This window comes from Calypte anna, chromosome 2 (genome assembly GCF_003957555.1).
Source record: "Calypte anna isolate BGI_N300 chromosome 2, bCalAnn1_v1.p, whole genome shotgun sequence".
Taxonomy (NCBI): domain Eukaryota; kingdom Metazoa; phylum Chordata; class Aves; order Apodiformes; family Trochilidae; genus Calypte; species Calypte anna.
This window is the reverse complement of record NC_044245.1, coordinates 20,840,616-20,860,339: the sequence shown is the minus strand read 5'-3', so window position 1 is coordinate 20,860,339 and position 19,724 is coordinate 20,840,616. Positions and strand designations below refer to the sequence as shown.

At 38.3% G+C, this 19,724-nt stretch overlaps 1 protein-coding gene across 2 annotated transcripts; it reads right to left on the bottom strand.

Moving 5' to 3' along the window:
• Nucleotides 1-2,001: 2,001 nt before the first annotated feature.
• Nucleotides 2,002-19,284, bottom strand: HACD1 (3-hydroxyacyl-CoA dehydratase 1). Of its 2 annotated transcripts, none has more exons than XM_030444965.1 (7): nucleotides 19,022-19,284; nucleotides 15,367-15,484; nucleotides 14,225-14,243; nucleotides 14,054-14,136; nucleotides 11,287-11,408; nucleotides 8,878-9,056; nucleotides 2,002-7,408 (listed from the first exon to the last, which is right to left on the bottom strand). In XM_030444965.1, the coding sequence occupies exons 1-7, from the start codon at nucleotides 19,147-19,149 to the stop codon at nucleotides 7,326-7,328; spliced, it is 732 nt and encodes a 243-aa protein (XP_030300825.1). In that variant the 5' UTR covers nucleotides 19,150-19,284; the 3' UTR covers nucleotides 2,002-7,325. The 2 variants fall into 2 exon arrangements, with proteins under 2 accessions (XP_030300825.1, XP_030300824.1); XM_030444964.1 differs by having other exon boundaries at nucleotides 14,054-14,142; nucleotides 19,022-19,272.
• Between the last annotated feature and the right edge of the window lie 440 nt (nucleotides 19,285-19,724).

Below are 19,724 nucleotides of genomic sequence, written 5' to 3'. Positions count from 1 at the left end.
CTGTTAACTCCAAGATACAATCTTAGTAAAGATTCAATACCAGCATATTTAGTACCTGGGCACTGTTCTCTTCATTTCAGATTCCTTTCCAAGCACTGTATTATTGCAGTAAGCACAGAGAACAAAATAACAAATCTTCATTAAATTTAAATTATTGTTTCTCTTTGATAGTACGAAAATATTCAGAAGTGTTTAGATATCATGAACTCTTGGACAAATTTTCTACTTAGGAATCTTAGGAAGAATTGTTTCTGGGGTCTTTTTTACTTGAGACAGAGCCTTTTCTTAAGAGTTTGCTTGATATGATGTAAAATATGAAAGTTAAACCAATCAAGCTCCAGACACAGATCACTATAGAAGACTCCTTCTGACAAGAATTCCTGATATTTATTCCCAGAGATATCACCTCACTTTGAAGGAAGACTGAAGTAATGTTAAATACTTGGCTTTGAGTTAGCTGCAATTGTTGCCTGCAAGACCCACAATTCTGTCTCAGTTTTGTCACTGAATGAATCTCAATCTTAACAGAGTCTTCCCAGAGCTAATTTACGTAATAAACTGCTTTTTGCTGTCTTTAGTACCGAAATTTGTTTCTCTCCTTCATAAGTTGAAGGTCTATTCAATTACACAAGGCAACTTCATATGTAATAAAGGAAGAGGCACACACATTTGGCTGCACACCCAGGATTCTCTTCAGAGCACAGGAGAGTGCTTGGTGTGTGAAGCAGTACACCCATCTGAATTTTCTCTTGTTCATCATTTGTGATTTGTTCTACTGACTCTGGAACAGCCACTTAAGGGCAGGCAAAGTGCCATTTTGTGAGAATGGTATGAGCACAGATGGCCAAGAGACAACATATGAAAATCGAAGTCACTCAGTGACAGCAGCATTCCAAGCCAGGAATGTCCAAGCAGCTGTGAGGGCTAATCTATCCTGCCTATTTTTAAAGGGATATGTCATTTTGCCTAGATTAATTTCAGAAATAAAAGATACTTCTGCAGATATGTGAAAGGAGTGGTTTCAGATTAGTATAGTGCAGTAGTAGTGTAAGGCTGGAGGTGTCCTGATCTTTCCCCAGGGAGCAGTCACACTGTAAAGGTGGGAGGCACATGAGCTGCCATGTAACAGCTACTGCATAACAAGCATGTGCTGTCTCCCAGACAGCATGAACGGGGAGGCTACAGTTCACTTTTTTCCTGGTAAAGCCAGTTTTATACAGAATAGAATATGTCAATGTCTATGTCCCATAATCTCTCTTGAGATCAGTGGATATTGTCCCACCTGCTTCTAGAGAAATCTTGTTTAACATTGGTAGAGGGCCAAAACAATTAAATCCTGTCCCGTAAATTTAGATCAAAAGACCACTTCTGTGACTTTCAGATTAGGAGATCTCCATCTCCATTATTACACATCTGACTAACAGGATTTAGTCTTTCTATGCAGTTAAACTCCCTGGGGTTACAACCACTTGATTCCTAATTCAAAAGAAGTAGGTGTGAATGCTCACATATTGCTTTATTGTACTGTCATGGCAACAAAATCCTCATAGCTGCAGTGTTATTGTTAGTCATGTAGCAAAGGACAGTCAGAGGATGTTCACTGCCTCTAGCCCCCTCAAACATTAATATCACAAAAAAGTCCTGTTCCTAAACACTGAAATATCCCCTATTCTAGTACCTATTTTAGGTAACGCAGTTGTCTTAATACGTGTTAACAGATGTCATCCATTCTCTGTCATCCTATATCCTTCCGTCATTTGACAAAACAATATTATTACTCAACCTACCTTTTTTTAATGGAATATGTATTAAGAAATATAAAAAGGAAGGGTGGCTAACAGTAAGTGTGTTACAGGGGACCTCAAGTTTAATCTGTGAAATAATTCCAGAAAAAAAAAATGCATTCGTAAGCAGAGACCTTTCAGGTTTTCAGGTGCAATATGATGGACATTTGTATGAACTGACTTCTACATGCTATTGTAAAAAAATAAAATCAGAGCACAGTTTAGAACATGTCTTTTAATTGATGATTAATTTCTACAGTGCTATAGTATAAACAATCTCTAAAACAAGTATCTGGATCTGTAGCTCAACAAATCTTATAACATTTGCAAATAAATAAGTTATTAAAAGTACCATATTGTGTTGTTTTCCTGTGTGTGTAAACTGCTAATGTTAATTGATTTCAGAAAAAATAACAATAATGAGCAGCTGTGGTGCATTTACAGTATTAAGACACTTTATAAGTACAATTCTAGACATGATACACTTCAATAAGTATTTCTGTACTTACACTTTTACAAAACTGTCAACTGAGAGGACATAAAAAACATTCAAGACTGAACACAAAAGAAAGCAAGCTGTGAATAAAAGGACAATATATTTCAGTTGGTACAACGTGACATTTTAGAATTCAAAAGCAGGTGTAGGCCTGAGCTTGACAGCACGTTCCTATGAGAGGGCTAAAGCTTTCCAGCATCCAGGTTCTCCAGTTTACCTTGGTACAGCTTTAATTCATTTGTCAGACTTACTTTTCTGACTTAGAAGTTCACAAGACAGGTCTTCTCAGTCTTGTGTTAATCCAGAAGGATAAATCACTTAATCAATATCTGCAAAGCCTTCAGTCCTACTGAAGACACTCAAGGTCCCCAGAATGGCACCAGTGGTGTCCAGTACCAGACACTGGACCAAACATAGCATCCACTATTAAGATGTGCTGTCAGGAAACTGAGTTTTGAGGAGCTACATTAACCTGATACTTCAACAGCCTTGCAAAGCTTATTAGTGCCTAATAATACTGCAAATCATTTGAGCATGAGAACACAGAGCTTTGCAGAAACAGGAGGTGTTTGTTCCTTAGTCATTGTAACAGACATAGAATGTAACATTTTAATGTGCTACAGTTAATAATCCATAAAAAGTGTATGTTCAGCATGAATTTTAATTGTAAACTGTAGTAAATAATACAGTAACTCTGAGCACATTTTAAAATATAAATTATGCTATAAAATATAATTTTCAGAGAAGCTTTCAACCTTTTTGTTCAAAAACACATTTAACCACTTCTTTATAAACAACTGCAACCAGTTTGCCTGAAAATTTTGCTTTATTAAGCTCTCATGCCTAGTGCAAGAGTTAAAATACACTTACTTGTATTAACTTTCAGTCTCTTTTTTCCCTAATGTAGATTAAGTAAAAGCTGAACTCATAAAAATTGTTCATGTAGTAACTACCTTAAATTATGATTTATTGTAATGGTTGTAACTTGCTTTCACTCTAGTTTATTTAGTAATCATATAAATATTCAATATCCACTAAAGTAAGGTACTGTGAAGGCTGCAAGTACCACAGTCAGAGCAGTAGCTAGACCTAGATTTAAAATACATGTACTTCTTTCTGTATAAGAAAAGGCAGTTCCCATTGATCACAGAAGAGGTCTCCATGCACCTCCCTATTAACTAGTCATTACAATTATTATGAAAACAGCTAAATGTTAAGTTCAATGGGAACTAGAAGCAGCACACTGGACCATTTCTCTAAGGCTGTCAAATTTGCACTACACTTCTGAAACCAGCGTGGCATAGCTATCTTGGCACAGCAGTATTTCAAGAAATAAAGGCAGATAGATAGTAATAAGATAGCTGAGTAGAGCAGAAAAGACCTTTTTCTGTGACACACCCTTTGTGCACAGAGATCCTCCCAGCTGATTTCACAAGCTCCCCAGGGAGAAGGTATGAGAACATGTTAAGCTTTCTCCCTTCTCACATCCTGCGTAGTGAGAGGTGAGAGAAATCACGTCTGGCAGCTACTGTTCACAATGGCCTCAGTGACCCCCTTGGCAGCTAATGTGGAAGATGCAATTTCTCATACTGCTTTGTACTGCCCATGCCTGGAGACCCAGATCTGACCTCCAGCCATTCTGGACAGAGCTGTGAAATGAGGTGATTCATCCCATCTGGCCCTGAACAGCCTTTCCCAGTGGGAGCAGTATGTGAGTTTTGGGGGAACCTCAAAAAATTCAACTGCTTTCAGCTGGAGTTTATAACAAGGGCAGTGTTTTTATGCTACTACCAATAATAGGGAACCTGATGATCAGGAATCACCCTACAAATGCATTTTACTATGTATTTTCATTTTAAAAAGAAGCTTCGGAAGGTCATGCTATTTATAATCCATTCCAGAGGGCACATACAGAACAACTAAGAAAACACACAATTTGTTAAAGACTACATCAAAACATAAAAGATGCTGATGTTTGAACACATTCCTAAACTTCCATAAACAGGAGGAATTCAATCCTTTAGAAAACTAGGAATATTGTAGAGAAGAAGACAAAAACAGACAGATGTGAAAAAGAAGTTGGAAAGAGAGCACCATGTGGAAATTATCCTTAACTTCTTACATTCATTTGACAAGCTAAGTGTTGCAATGCTGTTATACTGAAGTTTAAGTAGCCTGCCTAAGATAAAATTCTGGCCCATCTGAAGTAAATAGCAATAGGATTTTACCTGTAATTCACACTACCTTTGAGATTATATTAAAATAAAATGTATACATTGAAGCTTCAGTGAAAGGTTTCAGTTAAAACAAGAACATGACGCCTGTTCATTTTGAAGTACTTGGCATGCATATTAATCTACATGGCAACCTCTCTAGTCTATGAAACACTGAATGCAGTACTGTAAGTAATTTTTAGCTTTTTTTTACTTATCATTTAGCAAGACTCTTCTGTGGCTGTAAATAACTTTTTTGAATCTATCATTACCTTGTTCACTGTTGCTTTACGGAAGTGCAAACTCAAGATTTTAGCAAACAGCGCCGTATTTATTTTTTCATGTCGTATGTACAAAAGGATATAAAAGCAGATCCTTAACTGACACATAATATCCTTAAGCCACAATTAAAATATATTACTAGAGTGCAGGTGTTCCTTTTGTTACAGAAATAGTATTTGTGTGATACACTCCTCTGATGAAGGATTCAAAAAACACATCCCTAAAGTATCCAAAGCATTTTCAATGAACTGATAGATGTGGTCTTCACTGAGCTGCCCTGACAGTAAAAAAAAGAAACACAGAACTTAGTCTTAATCTTAGTTGCCCATATTTCATCATACTTCTCTGGTTGCTAACTGAGAAATATTTCTAAAAACTGCCATGATGTTCCTCATGGATCAAAAATCAAGTGAAGTTTATAAAACAGTACTCTTAGAATTTCAGACAAATGTAACTGCTAGTCTAAACATTTGCAACACCACTATTTTGTAATTCAGTGTTGCAAATGTAGGTTATATTTTAAACTTTGAATAATTGTAGCTGCATATAGATCAGAGAATAAGTTAAATTATAGCACCTTGTGTGAAACTTATTCTAAAAATACAAAGATTACACCAACTATCTGAAGTCCACTATGCACCTTCTTTTAAAAGGAAACTAATTTACATGTAATGAAGACATGCATAACTATCACAAATTTGAGGCACAAAATGGAATTAGAAAGTCAGGGATATAGTACATCCTCGCTTTTTCATCAAATTACCAGATATACCAGAAAAAGGAGTATCTACAATTTTCAAAAAGCTGAATGATCGTAGAATCATTGAAGCTACAAATGGAAACTGCCTATGTAGTTCAAATCGTTGCCAAAGGAAGATTGCTTTCCAATATTGCATTATGTCTAACTTAAAACCTTCCAAGAAACTGTATGCATTGAAAAGCCCTACCGAGTCATTCCATAACCTAACTGGTCTCATGGGTAAGATCATTCTCCTGATACTCACTGGATATTTTCCTTGTTCTAGTTTTATATAACCAGTTCTAGTTACACATTCATACTTAGAAAACCTCTTCTTTTACATGCTTTTGTCACATGACAAAAAATTTTACACACTTCAAGATTCAGTCTTTCCGACTTCCTTCTCACTTTAACTAATTTTGTTACTGTTCTCTGACTTTTCAGAAGATTGACCCAGTTCTTCACTCCTGAGATAAACAAAATCTAAGACCAAACTCCAGAAATTACTTCAGCAGTCACAAGGAGTATTTTGATTTCCAGCTGCCTGATGTAGAAATTCTGCATATGTACTTTTCCTTTAACATTACTGATGCCAAAGGCAATTTCGTTGCCAACATCATCAAGGGTTCTTACTACATTGTTACTTTTCAATCTTCTCTCTTTCCCAGTAATTGTCCAAGTTTCCTCAAGTGCATTACCTTTTATCTGAATCTTTCAGGCTGCCTCTAATTCTTGTCTACATTTAATCCATTTATTGGACCTCTCTCACTCAGGTATCAAATACTGTAGTATCATTTTTAACTTTTATTAATATACTGTAGATCCCTCTTGCAGTTTATTGAATGCATTACATAGAACTAGGTCAACACAGTACAAACAATTAATGGGGAGGGAGCAATTAAAATTGCACAATGGGATGATTCAAAGCACAATTTATATTTTAAGACACTACTTCAGTTATACTTTATCCCACATAGCTATTTATAAGAAGATAAATATCTCACTATAGATGTAGCTGCTAAATGCAATAGCATATTTTTTCTTCATAAATATGTTAAGGTAGAATAGGAAACATGCTGACCATCATCCTTCCTCTGCAAATGATTCCTGTTCCAGCCCCTGACCAGAGGAAGGTGGGCACATTGAGTCTACTTCTTAGCACAAACTTTTAACCAGCTAATATTATATCTATTATTCTACGTATCTTTAAAAATACAAATAGAAATACAGAGAGATCTAAATTTGCACTGACAATCAAGAATACAGCTCTTCTCAATAGTCATTCTGGAATTCTACAGTGTGATCCTGTATTTCCAAATATATTGAACAAGATGCTAACAGAACTTATAACTGGAAAGGTATTATTTAATACACAGCTTAAATAACATTTAAGCCACATAGTCTATGAAAAACTTTATTACCTAATTGTGCTCTGTTTTCCAGAAGACTCACTTTCAGTGCAACTTATCAACTCTCCTGTTCTTGTTGATTACTAAAGATCATAACAGACCTCTCAGAACAGAAAGTACAGTAGCCAGCTAACCCAATTCTTAAATCTATTTGTGAACCTATTGAAAATAAGAAAATAATTAATCTGAAGATAGGATCAACTAAAAATCAAAGTGAAACCAAGGATGAAAAGGTTCATCTGAATATAAATTAATTGTAAAAATAATACAGTCCATGCTATTTTATGAACAGTTGTTTATTCTTGTTCCATGTTTTAAAACTTGGACTCAGAAAAATCATAGGAAATTTCGGTTTTTACCCTCTTTTTTTCCACTAAAAGCACCATAGTTACACAGCTTGATTCAGTCGTCCTTTTCCACAATTACTTCTCCATGAAGCACCCTTCTTCTCTGCCGTAGCATATGGAAGTAGAGCTGTGGAAATACTTGATCAAAGCATAAAAGAAAGCAAATTAGATTTAAAAATGCAACAGATCACATAACACAAAAATGCAATTTTGTGGAACGATGAACTGAGGAAAAACTACGGCAGACAGTGCTGCAGTTGGTTAAGGTGAAAAGTCATGAACATTACAGTGACTTGCAGGCCAGTAAATACTCACATGTCAGACAAGGCCCCCCTGAATGTACACCCCCTGTTCAGGAACTTCCCTCCAACAATTTTTTTGTATAGATAGGACTGGAACACTTTCCAGCAGTGCCTGAAGTCTCTAAAACTGTGTTAAAGTAAGCATGTTTGAATTAAAACTTTGAGGAGGATAGAAATTTACCCCTACTTGTTCAGGTCTAAACTGAGGAGCTCCATCTCCTCTGGCCCTCTAAAATCTATTATATTATTGTCCTGCTGATAAATTTGATCCTTAGATTTAATGGACAAAAAATTGGATTTATTCCTGAAGCATTACGTTATATAAACAGTTGTAAAACTGCTAGTAAGTTACAATAGCTCAGGACATTTTTTACTTATATAAATCTCTCTTGTTGATGTTCATGATTTCTTGTGAAAAAACTTCAGTGTGTGTGTACACTGAAAGTCCATGTTTAAGGTAAACTCTTAAAGGAATACCTTATATGGAAGCAGATTGTAGACCCCTTTAAGTTCATTTTTTCTGCTTATCAATGCTTTTCCCTAGTGTCTTGCCTTCTTTCCAGCTTCATTGCCCAAACTATCTAGAATATCCTATTTGCTTAGTTTGCTCTAGCCCCATTCATGGTGCTGTATCTGAATCAGGTTGCTTTCTCCTTGTCTACACTGATCAGCTACCAGTGGATGTAACATTGGAAGTGAAAAACAGTCTCTCTAAACTGAGCTCTGGTTAGCTAATGATCCGTGGCTTCTGGTTTCCAGAGTTACGAGGACAATCTGGTTAAACTTCTGAAGAATGTTCAGAAAGGTCTGGGGGATGGGTTTCTATGAAAATGAAATCTTGAATAATATTGCTTCAAGTTTTTCTCAAGCATGCTAAATGGTGACCTTTAGAGGTGACACATAAATGGATATTAATAGCAATAAAAACAAGGCAAATTTCTGGTGAAGCTTGCAGTGAAATTTTTAAGTCATTGTTTCAAAATTGCACAGGCACATTCTGAAATTCTCAGCATCACAGTTACAGAAATGTATGTGTGTAAGCAAAAAGGTTTTTTTACTTTGTCCACATCTTGGAAATGCTTTTAGCATTTTCACTCACTTTTTAAAGACAGTTTATGTTCTAAGGCAGATAACAGAATGGAAAATTTCAGTCTACATAACTAAAGCCCAGCAAAGCTGAGAACAACAAAAGGCAGACTTTCACAGCTGAAATTGTTCAGCAAATTTAACTGTAGGCAGTGTTTCCAGCATTGCTGATAATTGATTATTACGTTGTTAACATTACTACAGTTAGGTAATACTTACATGGTACGTAGGATAACATGACAATAATAAGGAAGTAATAGTAGTCAAAGGAGACATTGTATTTGTTGGGAAGTCTCAGTGAAAACATCCCTGTTTTCTTCACATAGGGTAAAGCAGCGTATATGGTTAGCAGTTCACCTGCAACTCCAGCAGGATACAAAACGATAAAAAAGTTGTATCTGCATTAAAAAAAAAAAAAAAAAAAGGTGAGAAATACTTCTTGAATTAAAAATTTCTCTTGCTATTAGTGGCACAGCAATGTATTACAGTAGTTTCTGCACCAAAATCAATGACCACATCCTGACTTGGCAGAGAATACCAGTTTCAATCACTTTGGATATCATTGCATAGGTTTAGAGAGAATGCATTCCTCAGTCTTTTTAATTTAAAAACGTGAAGTATCAAAATATTTCTACGTCTTTTTAATAATAAAAAGTAAAAAAAAACCCTGCAAATGTGTAAATTCCAATAATGTCTTTTTTTTTTCTAACTTATTGATCTTTCTCCAACCAAAAAGATTCAGACCAAGACTGGATCCCAAATTGTCATGATCCTAAATAGCTTGGTCACAGTGCATGCACAATGGGTAAGCTCCATGTATTATAATTTCTTTCAAGTTAACAAAAGCATTGAGGAACATCAGAAGCCTGTTTTACCCACTGCTACACGGGAAATCCAAATATTACTACTTTAGCTGCTAACAGAAATGGAAATTGAAAAACCCAGAAAAATAGAAAATATAGGAAATTAGAGTGTCAGAAATTTATCAGATCCCTTTTAATGGGAAGAATATAATCAAATAAAGTTTGCATTCCGTTTAAAAAACAAAACAAACAAAACAAACAAACAAAAAAAAGTGGTTTGAATGCTACAGGCCACACAGGTGGTGACAGATGAAAAACGTAATCAGTAGAGTTTGTGCTGTCCTTATGTGTAGTGCACCATGGAGATGCAGCTTCTCCTAAGGAGCAGCTCACACGTTAATGCAGGGAACAGCAGTGACAGCTGTCATACAGAGGAGGGTACAGTGTACACTCTGCTACCAATAGAGATGAGCTCCAAAACAGCAGCAACCCTACAAAAAACCTCCTCAGCTGGCCTTAGAGGACTCAAAGTATACCTATACTCACCTAACCTATTTAAACAATGACAGGCAAATATGTTATAATTATAAGCTAAAGATCAGAAATTTCCAGCTCCCTTGGAGTACAGAATTTATGCCCAGTTGTGCTGTTTGACTATCCAAAAATCTTGATGAGATATTTTGGACCCTATGAAAAGACAATACATTTTCAAATGTTTTGTTTATAGTTTCATCACATATCCCTGCTGTGAGAATGTTTGTTTTTCCTATTGTCTATTATAATAACAACAACAACAACAAAAATATCTGTTATTCAAGATACACCAACTTCATGGCAAAAAGTGTATCTAACTGTCAAAGTAGTGCTTTCTGAATGCTTTTCTCTCTTTGAAGCCTACATAAAAAATTGTTAATGAAACTTGCCCTGATTATTTTTAAGTTTGCCATTTACTGCTTAAACATAACCAAGCCTACCACCCTAGATAATAGGTGATTTAACTACATAATATATATTTTAAGAATGAATATAGATATCAGGCATGAAAAAGTGCATTAGAAGCATCAGAGCTGCATTATCTATAAACCAAAAATCAAGGAAATACAGGAAAAATAATGGAAAATAAACAAACTCTGTTTTAAACAAGAGTTGGGCTAAAGAGAGTTAAGATATTTTCCTTCTAACAGTGTAAGTCTGGTTTTCTTACACGTATTTTTCAAATAATGACTTTCAAGTATTATTCTTCCAATTAAGTCTCCTGCTAAACACGCAGTCTCTGCAATACATCTGATCTAGTAGCCCAACCTAAAGTATGCCTCAAAATCAAAGCAGTTTTGATATGGAACATACTAAGAGGGCTAGACTAAATCAATATTTAACATGAATGTAACCTTATAAAAGCATTAATAAAGCAGACTAATAATATGAAGTAATTATATGCATATAGATTAGAGTGACAGCAACTCCCACATTTTCAAAGACCTGAAATCCACAAAGACTAGCACAGGTGCTTAATTTTGGGCATTGCATTCAAAAGCATCTTAAGGAGTCATACTGTAAGTTAAAAGATCACTCAAAAGATAAAAAAAGCAGAGTTCAAACTGTGAGACACACAAAGCAAAGAACAAATCACAGCCCAAAATGTCAGCTAAAATATTTTTAACATTTTAAAGGAAGTAACAATGATCCCAAGTACAGAAAGCAACTGACTTGCAGCCTGCTGACACATAACCAAAGCTCAAACATCTGCTCTCCTGTGTGTTAGCTCAGCATGCGTGAAACTAACATGCACAGAACCATGAGAAACTGAAGTGCAAGACATCTCCACCTGGCCCATTTAATGAAGTATGGCAAATGGTTGAGCAGGTTGAATGTGTAGAAGGAATATCGAGTAATCTCTGTCACAGTCCATACGACCAGAAAAAGTATAACGCTCTCCTCATTCTGGATCTGCAGAAGTATAAAGAACCAACACTTTCTTCATCCTTAAACTTCTTTTCTGTGCAAACTGCAACAGACTTCTGTTTAAGATATATGGAACAGAACTAACAACTTCTAAATGAAAAAAATTTTGGCATCAAAGTGGTATGCTGAAACCATTACCAGGTACAGTTCTTCATCATATGTATTTAGTAATATACAGACATTTTGCAAACTGAGCAATCCATACCCATTATGCACATATCAACATATAAAACCCTTTGTTCCTCCACTTTATTCTTTAGCTGCATTTTCACCATGCTATCTGTCTCCCTCTTTCTATTTGTAGTTAATTTACTTGTCTATTGTCTTACTCCTCAAAATAGCAAGAAGAAAACAACACTGCTTGCATAATCAGTTTTTACCCAGCCTAGATTTTATTACTCTATCTCCTAGATTCTTCTGTTTTTATTTTCCTTATTCCTCACCATATAATGCACATCTCCAAGAAACATTACACAAAAGAAAATTCTTAGTATAACTTAGTATTACTAACTGGAACTTAGTCACAAAGATCAAATTTGGCAGACTTCAGGGAGTAGTAAGATAGTTAAGGCACTGAAACACAGGTGGGTCACTAAAAGAAGAGTAGTTGGTAGATCAGGAGCTTTGAGTAAACTCACTCAACAATCCTGCTCAAGATTTAAGTTCTGAGTCATTAAACTGCCTCATTAGTAGGTAGCACACGTATCTGCTGTTTCAAAACATTGGTCCTTTTTCACTCTAATTGAACAAATAAACTAAACTCCCCAAATAAGGAGAAGGTACATGGGGATCTATTACAAACACTATCTTCTGAGAAGAATTACACCCAAGTAATTTTGCTTTCTTTAAAAGGGGAGGAATTTTGTAATATACTTCCATGCCTGAAGGCTGAAAAGCTCCAGGGATGTTTGTGAAATAAAATAAAGTAACACAGCTGTTTTTTTTTTTTAATTACAAAAAAGTGAAACCAATTTATTTAATAAAGTGCAACGAAGTGGCAAAGCTTAATAGATCTCAAAGACATTGAAAATGAGCAACTCTGTCAAAAGTTAAGAAGAACTGTAAATGCTCATCTCATAAAATTGTGCCCTCAGTATGCCTCTCAAAGAAGGTACGCTTCTAGTGGAAGGACCTCAGCAACATCACAAAAGAAAAGGAGATATAAAAATACCACCACAGTCACAAATAGCAACAACTGAAGTGCAAAGACATCCAAACAAGTAAGCAAAGGCAAAGACAGAATTAGGCTGTTCTTAGTCTCATGCGATTAGAGACAAACATTGATAACCCAAACTTGGATTCGTGTCACAGTGCTAAATCCAAGCAGAAGAGCTTTAAATAAGTATGCAGAGAATTCCTATCTGTTGCCTTGCAAATCTCCAGTCAAGCAGAGAGATCTGTGTCTGGCTATCATCACTAACATGCCTCTCACCACCTAAAGTGACCCTGAACATTCATGCCTGCTAAGCAATAACAGTGTGGAATAAAATCACACATACAGTCAGATGTATTTTTTCTCAGACAGAGCTTGACCTACTGTACTGAAAACAGAGGAGACAAAAGAAATTTCTGGATATACTAAAGATTTAATCCACTGCAGATAAAAACTAGACGGCAAAATCCAGCACTGTGTTCCAGGGCTCATGTTAAAAAAACTTGTTAATCTTGTAGACATTTTACCTTAAGGGAAGAATGAAAACAGACTAAAAAAACCCAAACAAACTAAACCCAAAAAAAGCCTACTCCATGTTAAGAAAAGCAATAGTAAAAGAAAAGATGAAGCGTAGATAATGAGTCTTCTGTGAACTGAAAAAAAAAACATATCTGACAACGGAGGCAGGTACTGTATTTCATCGGCAGAAAGGTATATGCCATCTGCTGGTGAGACAGTTTAATGGCTCAGATTTTATTCAGGAGCACTAACTCAGAATCTATTACTTAATTCTCACATGCCCTCCACAAAAAGCAGACCTCAGAAACTGAACTGAATGTCCTATCTACTTGCTGTAAGGAGTCTTCTTGTTTCATTCTGCTAAAAAAAACTAGACGTACAATAACCAACTACAGTCAGGCACATAAACTATGGTAATTTATACAGGACCTTAAGTGTCTCTGTGGAATGCTGGATGACTTTACATATTTTTAATGAAAAAATGCAGCATTCGTTACATCAAATGTTAATATTGCTATAACATTCAAAACTTGAAAGGGTTCCCAAAATAAATCGCAAAATCACAACCATGTATATCCAGATACATTTTCATATAGGCATTTTCATTTAGATTAATTCAGTAAGTGCTAATTCAAGTTTGTGAAAAAGAATGGAATAACACTGAGGTAGATTTCCTGGTAAGTAACAGATCATAGATCATAGTCATAGATCTCACTTAGGCAGACCACAGCCAGCATAATGCCAAGGATGGCTGATAACAGCTAAGACCCAGGCCCAGTCTCCTGGGTAGAAGCATGCAAGTTCCATCCTGTAACCCCAGCTTCCAAAGTTACACTCAAGTATCGAAGTATTGTCTGTAGGAATGTCCTTAATTTTTAAACTGATCTTTGTGAAATGAGAACTGTATTAATAGTTTCTCTCTAAAAACAACCAAAACACAACTTGTTCACACACATACCTGTTTTATACTATGTGCAATGAACCACACCATGAAGATTCTTGAACTCACTTGGACCCCAGTCACAAGCACAGATGTGCGAACTATTCCTTAAAAAGAAAAACATGTTATCTCTGTCCCACAATTCATGTTTTAAATTAGTTACAGGAGAAACTAAAACAAAGAACTCACCAACTGCACAGTGGACTACCTGTAAACAAAAATAAGTTAGAGGTTACTGGTGTACAGTATGTCACTTTCTACAGTATATACATGGCCTTTTGATATTACTATAAACCTAGGCTTAATTCTGAAGGAGAACTGGTATTTGTCTCCAATTAACAGTCTTTAAAAGAAATAAACATTAGAGCCTGGAAATTAATGCTGTGGTAGATCAGTATCTGATCTGTGTCATGAAAAAGATTTCTTTTGCTAATTAATTGTATGTATTACATATTTGGATACTTACAAAACATTTACTTTTTCAACTAGTAAGCTTAATAGCATATTTTTTCCAATGACAACAATGAAGCTTCAGATTTATTGTATTTTCTGGTCAGTAATATTTAGTATATAGAGGGTTTTTCATTATTTTGACAGTGTTTACTAAAATGATTTATTGTGAAAGTTGGAATAAAAGCCTATACATAGCTGGCCACATGATTTTAGAAGTTGCTTGAACTTTTTTTTATTGTGAAGAGATTGAGAAAAAAGTTAAAATGTAGATAGGCACTCTTTGTTGTGCCTGGGAAAGCACTGCAAGTGCTCGATACACTCTATATAGATATATATAGATGGATTGATATAGATATCTATGGATGTATCATAAACTGAGACCCCTAGTGCATCGTTAGCAGAAGTCATGTTATTTAAAGAATATTTTACACAACATGCACAGAACCAGATTATATGGGGCATGTGAATTCAGTCTGGAAACAAGCAGAAGCAGAAAAGGCACAGAAGGATAATGAGTCCAATATAAACAGCAAGAGAGAAGCTATCACCTTTGGAGATGGAGATGAGAGCTCTACTACACTACACAATTGATCTGCTGGAGTGAAGGTCTTCAGAGATTTTGCCTTTTTATTTAAAGACTCTCATATAAAGCAGTTCCTAAGCAGTATTTGATTTAAAGAAATAGCAGAATTAAGTTTGAAATAAGTGTGCCCATTTCTTTCAAGTAGCCACCCTGCCCCCCAAAAAACTTTTGTAAATAATAGAGTTAAAAGGGCTTTAAGCACTAATCTAATATTTTGGTATTAAATCTGGGTTATTAATGTGTTTTGCCTATGATATACAGCATCCAGTAAACCAAACTAATGCTTAAAATTTACCTCAAGCAAAGCAAATGTCTGGAAAAATTTAAGCGTCTTTTGAACGCTTCTGAATAAGCCTCTATGTGTTCCTTTCTGTACATAAAACCGCACCATGGCAATACCTAATACCAGCCACCTACAAAAGAAAGAGAATGGATACATTTCAAATTAGAATTCTAAAAATATCCATCCACTGTAAATAATTGAGTAGAATAATTTCTCCACAGAGTATCTTTGCCTCTTCATTTGTCAGTGTTCTCGAGAGATTATTAAAAATATTTTTAGACATAAATATTATATAATGTTATGTAAATATTGTGCTCTCTTTTCTCTTTACTTGGAAAAGGATTGAGAATGACCTGGTTACCTTCAGAGGACTGACCTGAATTGTTGGGGGCCCCACAAAACCATGGGTTCATCTGACTTTTCACTAGCAGTGAAATTAGTGAATTAGTCACTGAAATATTTTTTCTTTTAGATCCTCATGCACTTTTACTGTGAATTACTGTTGTTTGGAAGCATGGGATGAATTTGGCACTGAAGTCACTTGTTTTAGGTAGAAGGTTTGTATAAATAAAGGACCAGAACCTATGCACATAATTTTTACATTTTTCATGGCCCCTCAACTCATAACTTTCAGAACTGATCAGTAATCTGAATGCTTCTGTTTGTGATTGTCCATGTGAAGTTACCATTACAAGTCTGTTTTCAAAAGTGTTGAGAAGCCATTTCTGAAAATCAGACTCTTGGCTTCCAGAGGCAAGCATATTTAACTAGCACATTTGACTGCTACAAACTGATAACCCTTCCAATGTAAAAGAAGAAAACTAACAGTACTTTTTAATCAAACTGGAATTTATATCTCAAGTGGATATTGAGACTAAAAAAAAAACCCATAAAATTTCTAAACTGTGGTGGGTTGTTCCCCACCACCCGGCCCAGACCCGGTACTATAACCCAAAGCACATGCAAATCCTTCCTTCCACATAACTAATCCATGTTTATATTATTATTTTATATTATTTTCAAAACAGTGTACTATATGTTCCATCCTTAACACAGAGCTATACCACATTCTTACAACCATCATGCTACCAAGGTGCCTTGAACCTTGAGGTTTCAGTCCACAAAGATTAAGAAAGTAAAAACATTAATACCGGCTTATGAGCATAACCAGAGCTATGGGTGACTATATTAAGAGTTAAAATAAAAAGCTTAAGACAGCTAGCTTAACTTCTTGTCTGATGATAGAGGGAACAATTACTTAATCCTTTCATTCTACATAAAGCCACAGCAAGCATGCCGTACAGCTCCATGAGCTCTGGCTAAGGAGGGGCCCAAGTGACAAAGCAGAGGGATGTGAGAAATACTCAAGCGGCAGAGTCAGAGAGCACACAAACATTTGGAGAAATATTTATATAACCCCCTGGATAGATATTTAACACACCTCCTGTTTATACAGTAAGCATAAGGCAATGGCTATCACTGGAAACAGGGTACCAGGAAATACTGATCTTTGGTCAGACCTGCTGTGCTGTAATGGTATGAGGTTCATATGGATCGTGACAGCTCCCTGTTCGCCTCGGATGGTATGTACTTCAGTATCATCTCCTTAACAGCTCTTACACACAGTGCTTGCTGCTGCTGCAGTCACTTGGCATGGCCTGTTCCAGCATTTCATGATGACATTTCAAAATCACATACAGCCAGTCAGGCTTCCCCATATGGTAGGAATGATTCCCCTCTACTTTAAGCCTATTAATCCAACCTGATAGAGCTCCAAAATTTGCCCTAGCAAATGTTAATTAGATTTTATAATGGATTTTAAATCTGAGTGTAGTAATTTGAGGTTGCTTCCCACCACTGTGGAAATGAGGAATTACTGGAGTATCACTGGTACTGCTTCGCAGTAAAGCTGCTCTGTTTTAGAGTGAAGTGATCAAGAAGAAGAAGGTGACAGTGAGTTTTGCATCCAGCTGGCAGCATAAAAGGTGTCAGCAACAGCTCTGTCCTAACCCTAGCATGAGAGGTCATAATGCATTCATAATGCATCTAGTTTAACAAGCCATTTTCTGCACTTCATTCTGTAACAAAAGGGTTGCAGAGAGAAGTAGTCTTGGAATACACCTAGGAGCAAAGACTGTGAAAACTTTTATTTCAACATTAATTTCTGTAGATCCATTTATTTAGTTGTCAGAGGCTTTGGATCTCAGAAAAGCCCTATCCATAAAGATCACAATAATTTGTTCCTCTCTCTTATTTCTCCTTTTCCACAAAAATTATGCAATTTCTCATGTCTTAATCCATTTTGATATTAATGGAATATGGAAGAAAAAGAAGTAGGAGATATTGAATCAGTCAGCACCTAAGGTCAGAATTAATATGGTTTGATAATCTTCTGCAGACATCTAAGAGTCAGAGTTAATTAGCAACTTCACACATGGACCATGAGGCTGAGGATTCAATGAGGTAACATTAACCTGCCAGCCAGAAAAAAACTACAGTAAAAGCACTTTTCAGAAGGTGCTGCTGCAATGTGTGAACAGACTTGAATACATGTTCAAGACTCACAGCTGCTAGTGAGAGGAAAGCCATTACAACCATATTCCTGGCGTTCTGCAACAATGCTTGAACTCCTGCTTCGACTACAGCCAATCAGTTCAGCTCTACAGGATTCAAATGGCAGAGAGTTCACCCACTGGTAACCAAGATAACATTGAATGTCATGAGGAATGTCAGCCTAGAAGTCATAAAATTGTTCTTCGTTTTCTTTTAAGCATGTGCAACTATTAGTTGTTTTCCCTGAGAGTTAAGTGACCGTGACAAGTTTTCAGGAAGTGCTCCAAGCACTAACAAGGTAAACCCGAGAGCTCTTACGATCTGCTACTCAAAACTGATACCCACTTTCCTGACAGCAAAGCACTGTAGTATGGAGCACTAGCTCAAAGGAGACCCTGGGGCTATTCCATCTCTTTCTCCTTCCAGTCACCCCCTGCTCATCACTACACGCAGGCTGGAGCCGAGAACCACCTTCGGCTTCGGGAATTTCTACCTCGCAGGGAGCCGGTGCCAGCTCTGTTCACTGGGATCCCGGGCTCACAGACCTGAACGAGCACACGGTAACCCGGAGCGTGAGTTTCCAGAGCCAGCCCGAGGGGGGAATGGCAGCCCGGGACAGCTCGCCCCGAGACCCCTCAACGCCCGAGACCGCCGGTCCGGGACCCCCAGCCCCCAGCACCGAGGGGCATTTTCGTGTCCCCGCGGCCGGGCGGCATCCCCGTCCCACAGCGGGGCGGGAGCCGGCTCGGAGGTGAGGGACAGCGGAGGGGCGGCGGCTGTGCCCAGGACGCGGCCTGCGTGGCTCCCCGGGCCGGCATTCCTACCCCGGCTATACTTAACCTCTGCGGCGGGCTCGGTGTGACGCGCTGGCGGCTGACAGCGCTGTACCGTATTAGGCAATGCCCGGCAGACAAGGGCTAACCCCGCTCCCGGCGGCTCCCCTGCGCCCCCGGGTCTCACACCCGGCTTGCCCCACACCTACCCCAGCCTGCCGGGTCCCCGCCTCAACTTAGGCCAAGCCGCACCTGGCTCGCCCCGCCCGGCGCTACCGCCCAGCGGTGCGGAAACGTGTCCCAGAGGCGCCGCGCTGCCGCCTCACGGCGCGCCCGCTTACCCCGCGGTCATGGCGACGTTGTAGAAGATGAGCCAGGCAGTGGCCAGGGCGCCCAGCCTCCTCTTCTTGCCATTCTCCTTCTCCTCCACCGCGCCGTTGCCGCCTCCGTCCTCCTCGCTGGACGCCATGGTTCCCCGGGACAGGGAGCGAGCAGCGCACAGCGCGGGAGGAGGGGCTCCCTCCGTGGCGGGGCCGAGGTCGCGCTGACAGCCGGACCTCTCGCTGTCTCTCACCCCATCTGTCTTCCTCGGCGGCCGCCGCCCGCCGCCAGCTGCTCACATGGCGCTGGGCGCTCCTCCCTCCTCCTCACAGGGGCTCCCCGGGGCACGGCAGAGCCTCCGGGGGCGGCCCGGAGGGGGGGCGGGTGAGCCTGGCGGCGGCGCTGCCGAGGGTGTCCCCGGGCGGGCAGGGCCCAGCCCTCAACCGCGGCCCTCAGCTGTCCCGCAGCTGCCCCCTCCCACGTGAGGAAGGTCCCCGTGGTTTGGCATGTCATCTCCAGCCCTGTTGGTGACCGTCAGACAAAACCGGCAGGCATAGCCCACAAAAGTGAAAAATACAGAAATGTGTGTCTAAGATCTGGGAGCCTGGCCAGTGACTGTCTGGTGGGAATACTCCCAGACCCCCATCTCAGAGGCCCAACAGCCACCTCTCGGGAAGCGGTTCGATTTGGTAGGTTACAATAAATTCCATCCTCAGTACACAA

Coding starts and splice junctions, on each gene's coding strand:
- HACD1 (XM_030444964.1), bottom strand. CDS start 19,149: ATGGCGTCCAGCGAGGAGGACGGAGGCGGCAACGGCGCGGTGGAGGAG. Junction 11,409..14,053: donor TTGCACATAGTATAAAACAG/GTATGTGTGTGA, acceptor ATACTTCTGCAG/ATCCAGAATGAGGAGAGCGT. Junction 7,409..8,877: donor CATGTTATCCTACGTACCAT/GTAAGTATTACC, acceptor GCTTTGATCAAG/TATTTCCACAGCTCTACTTC.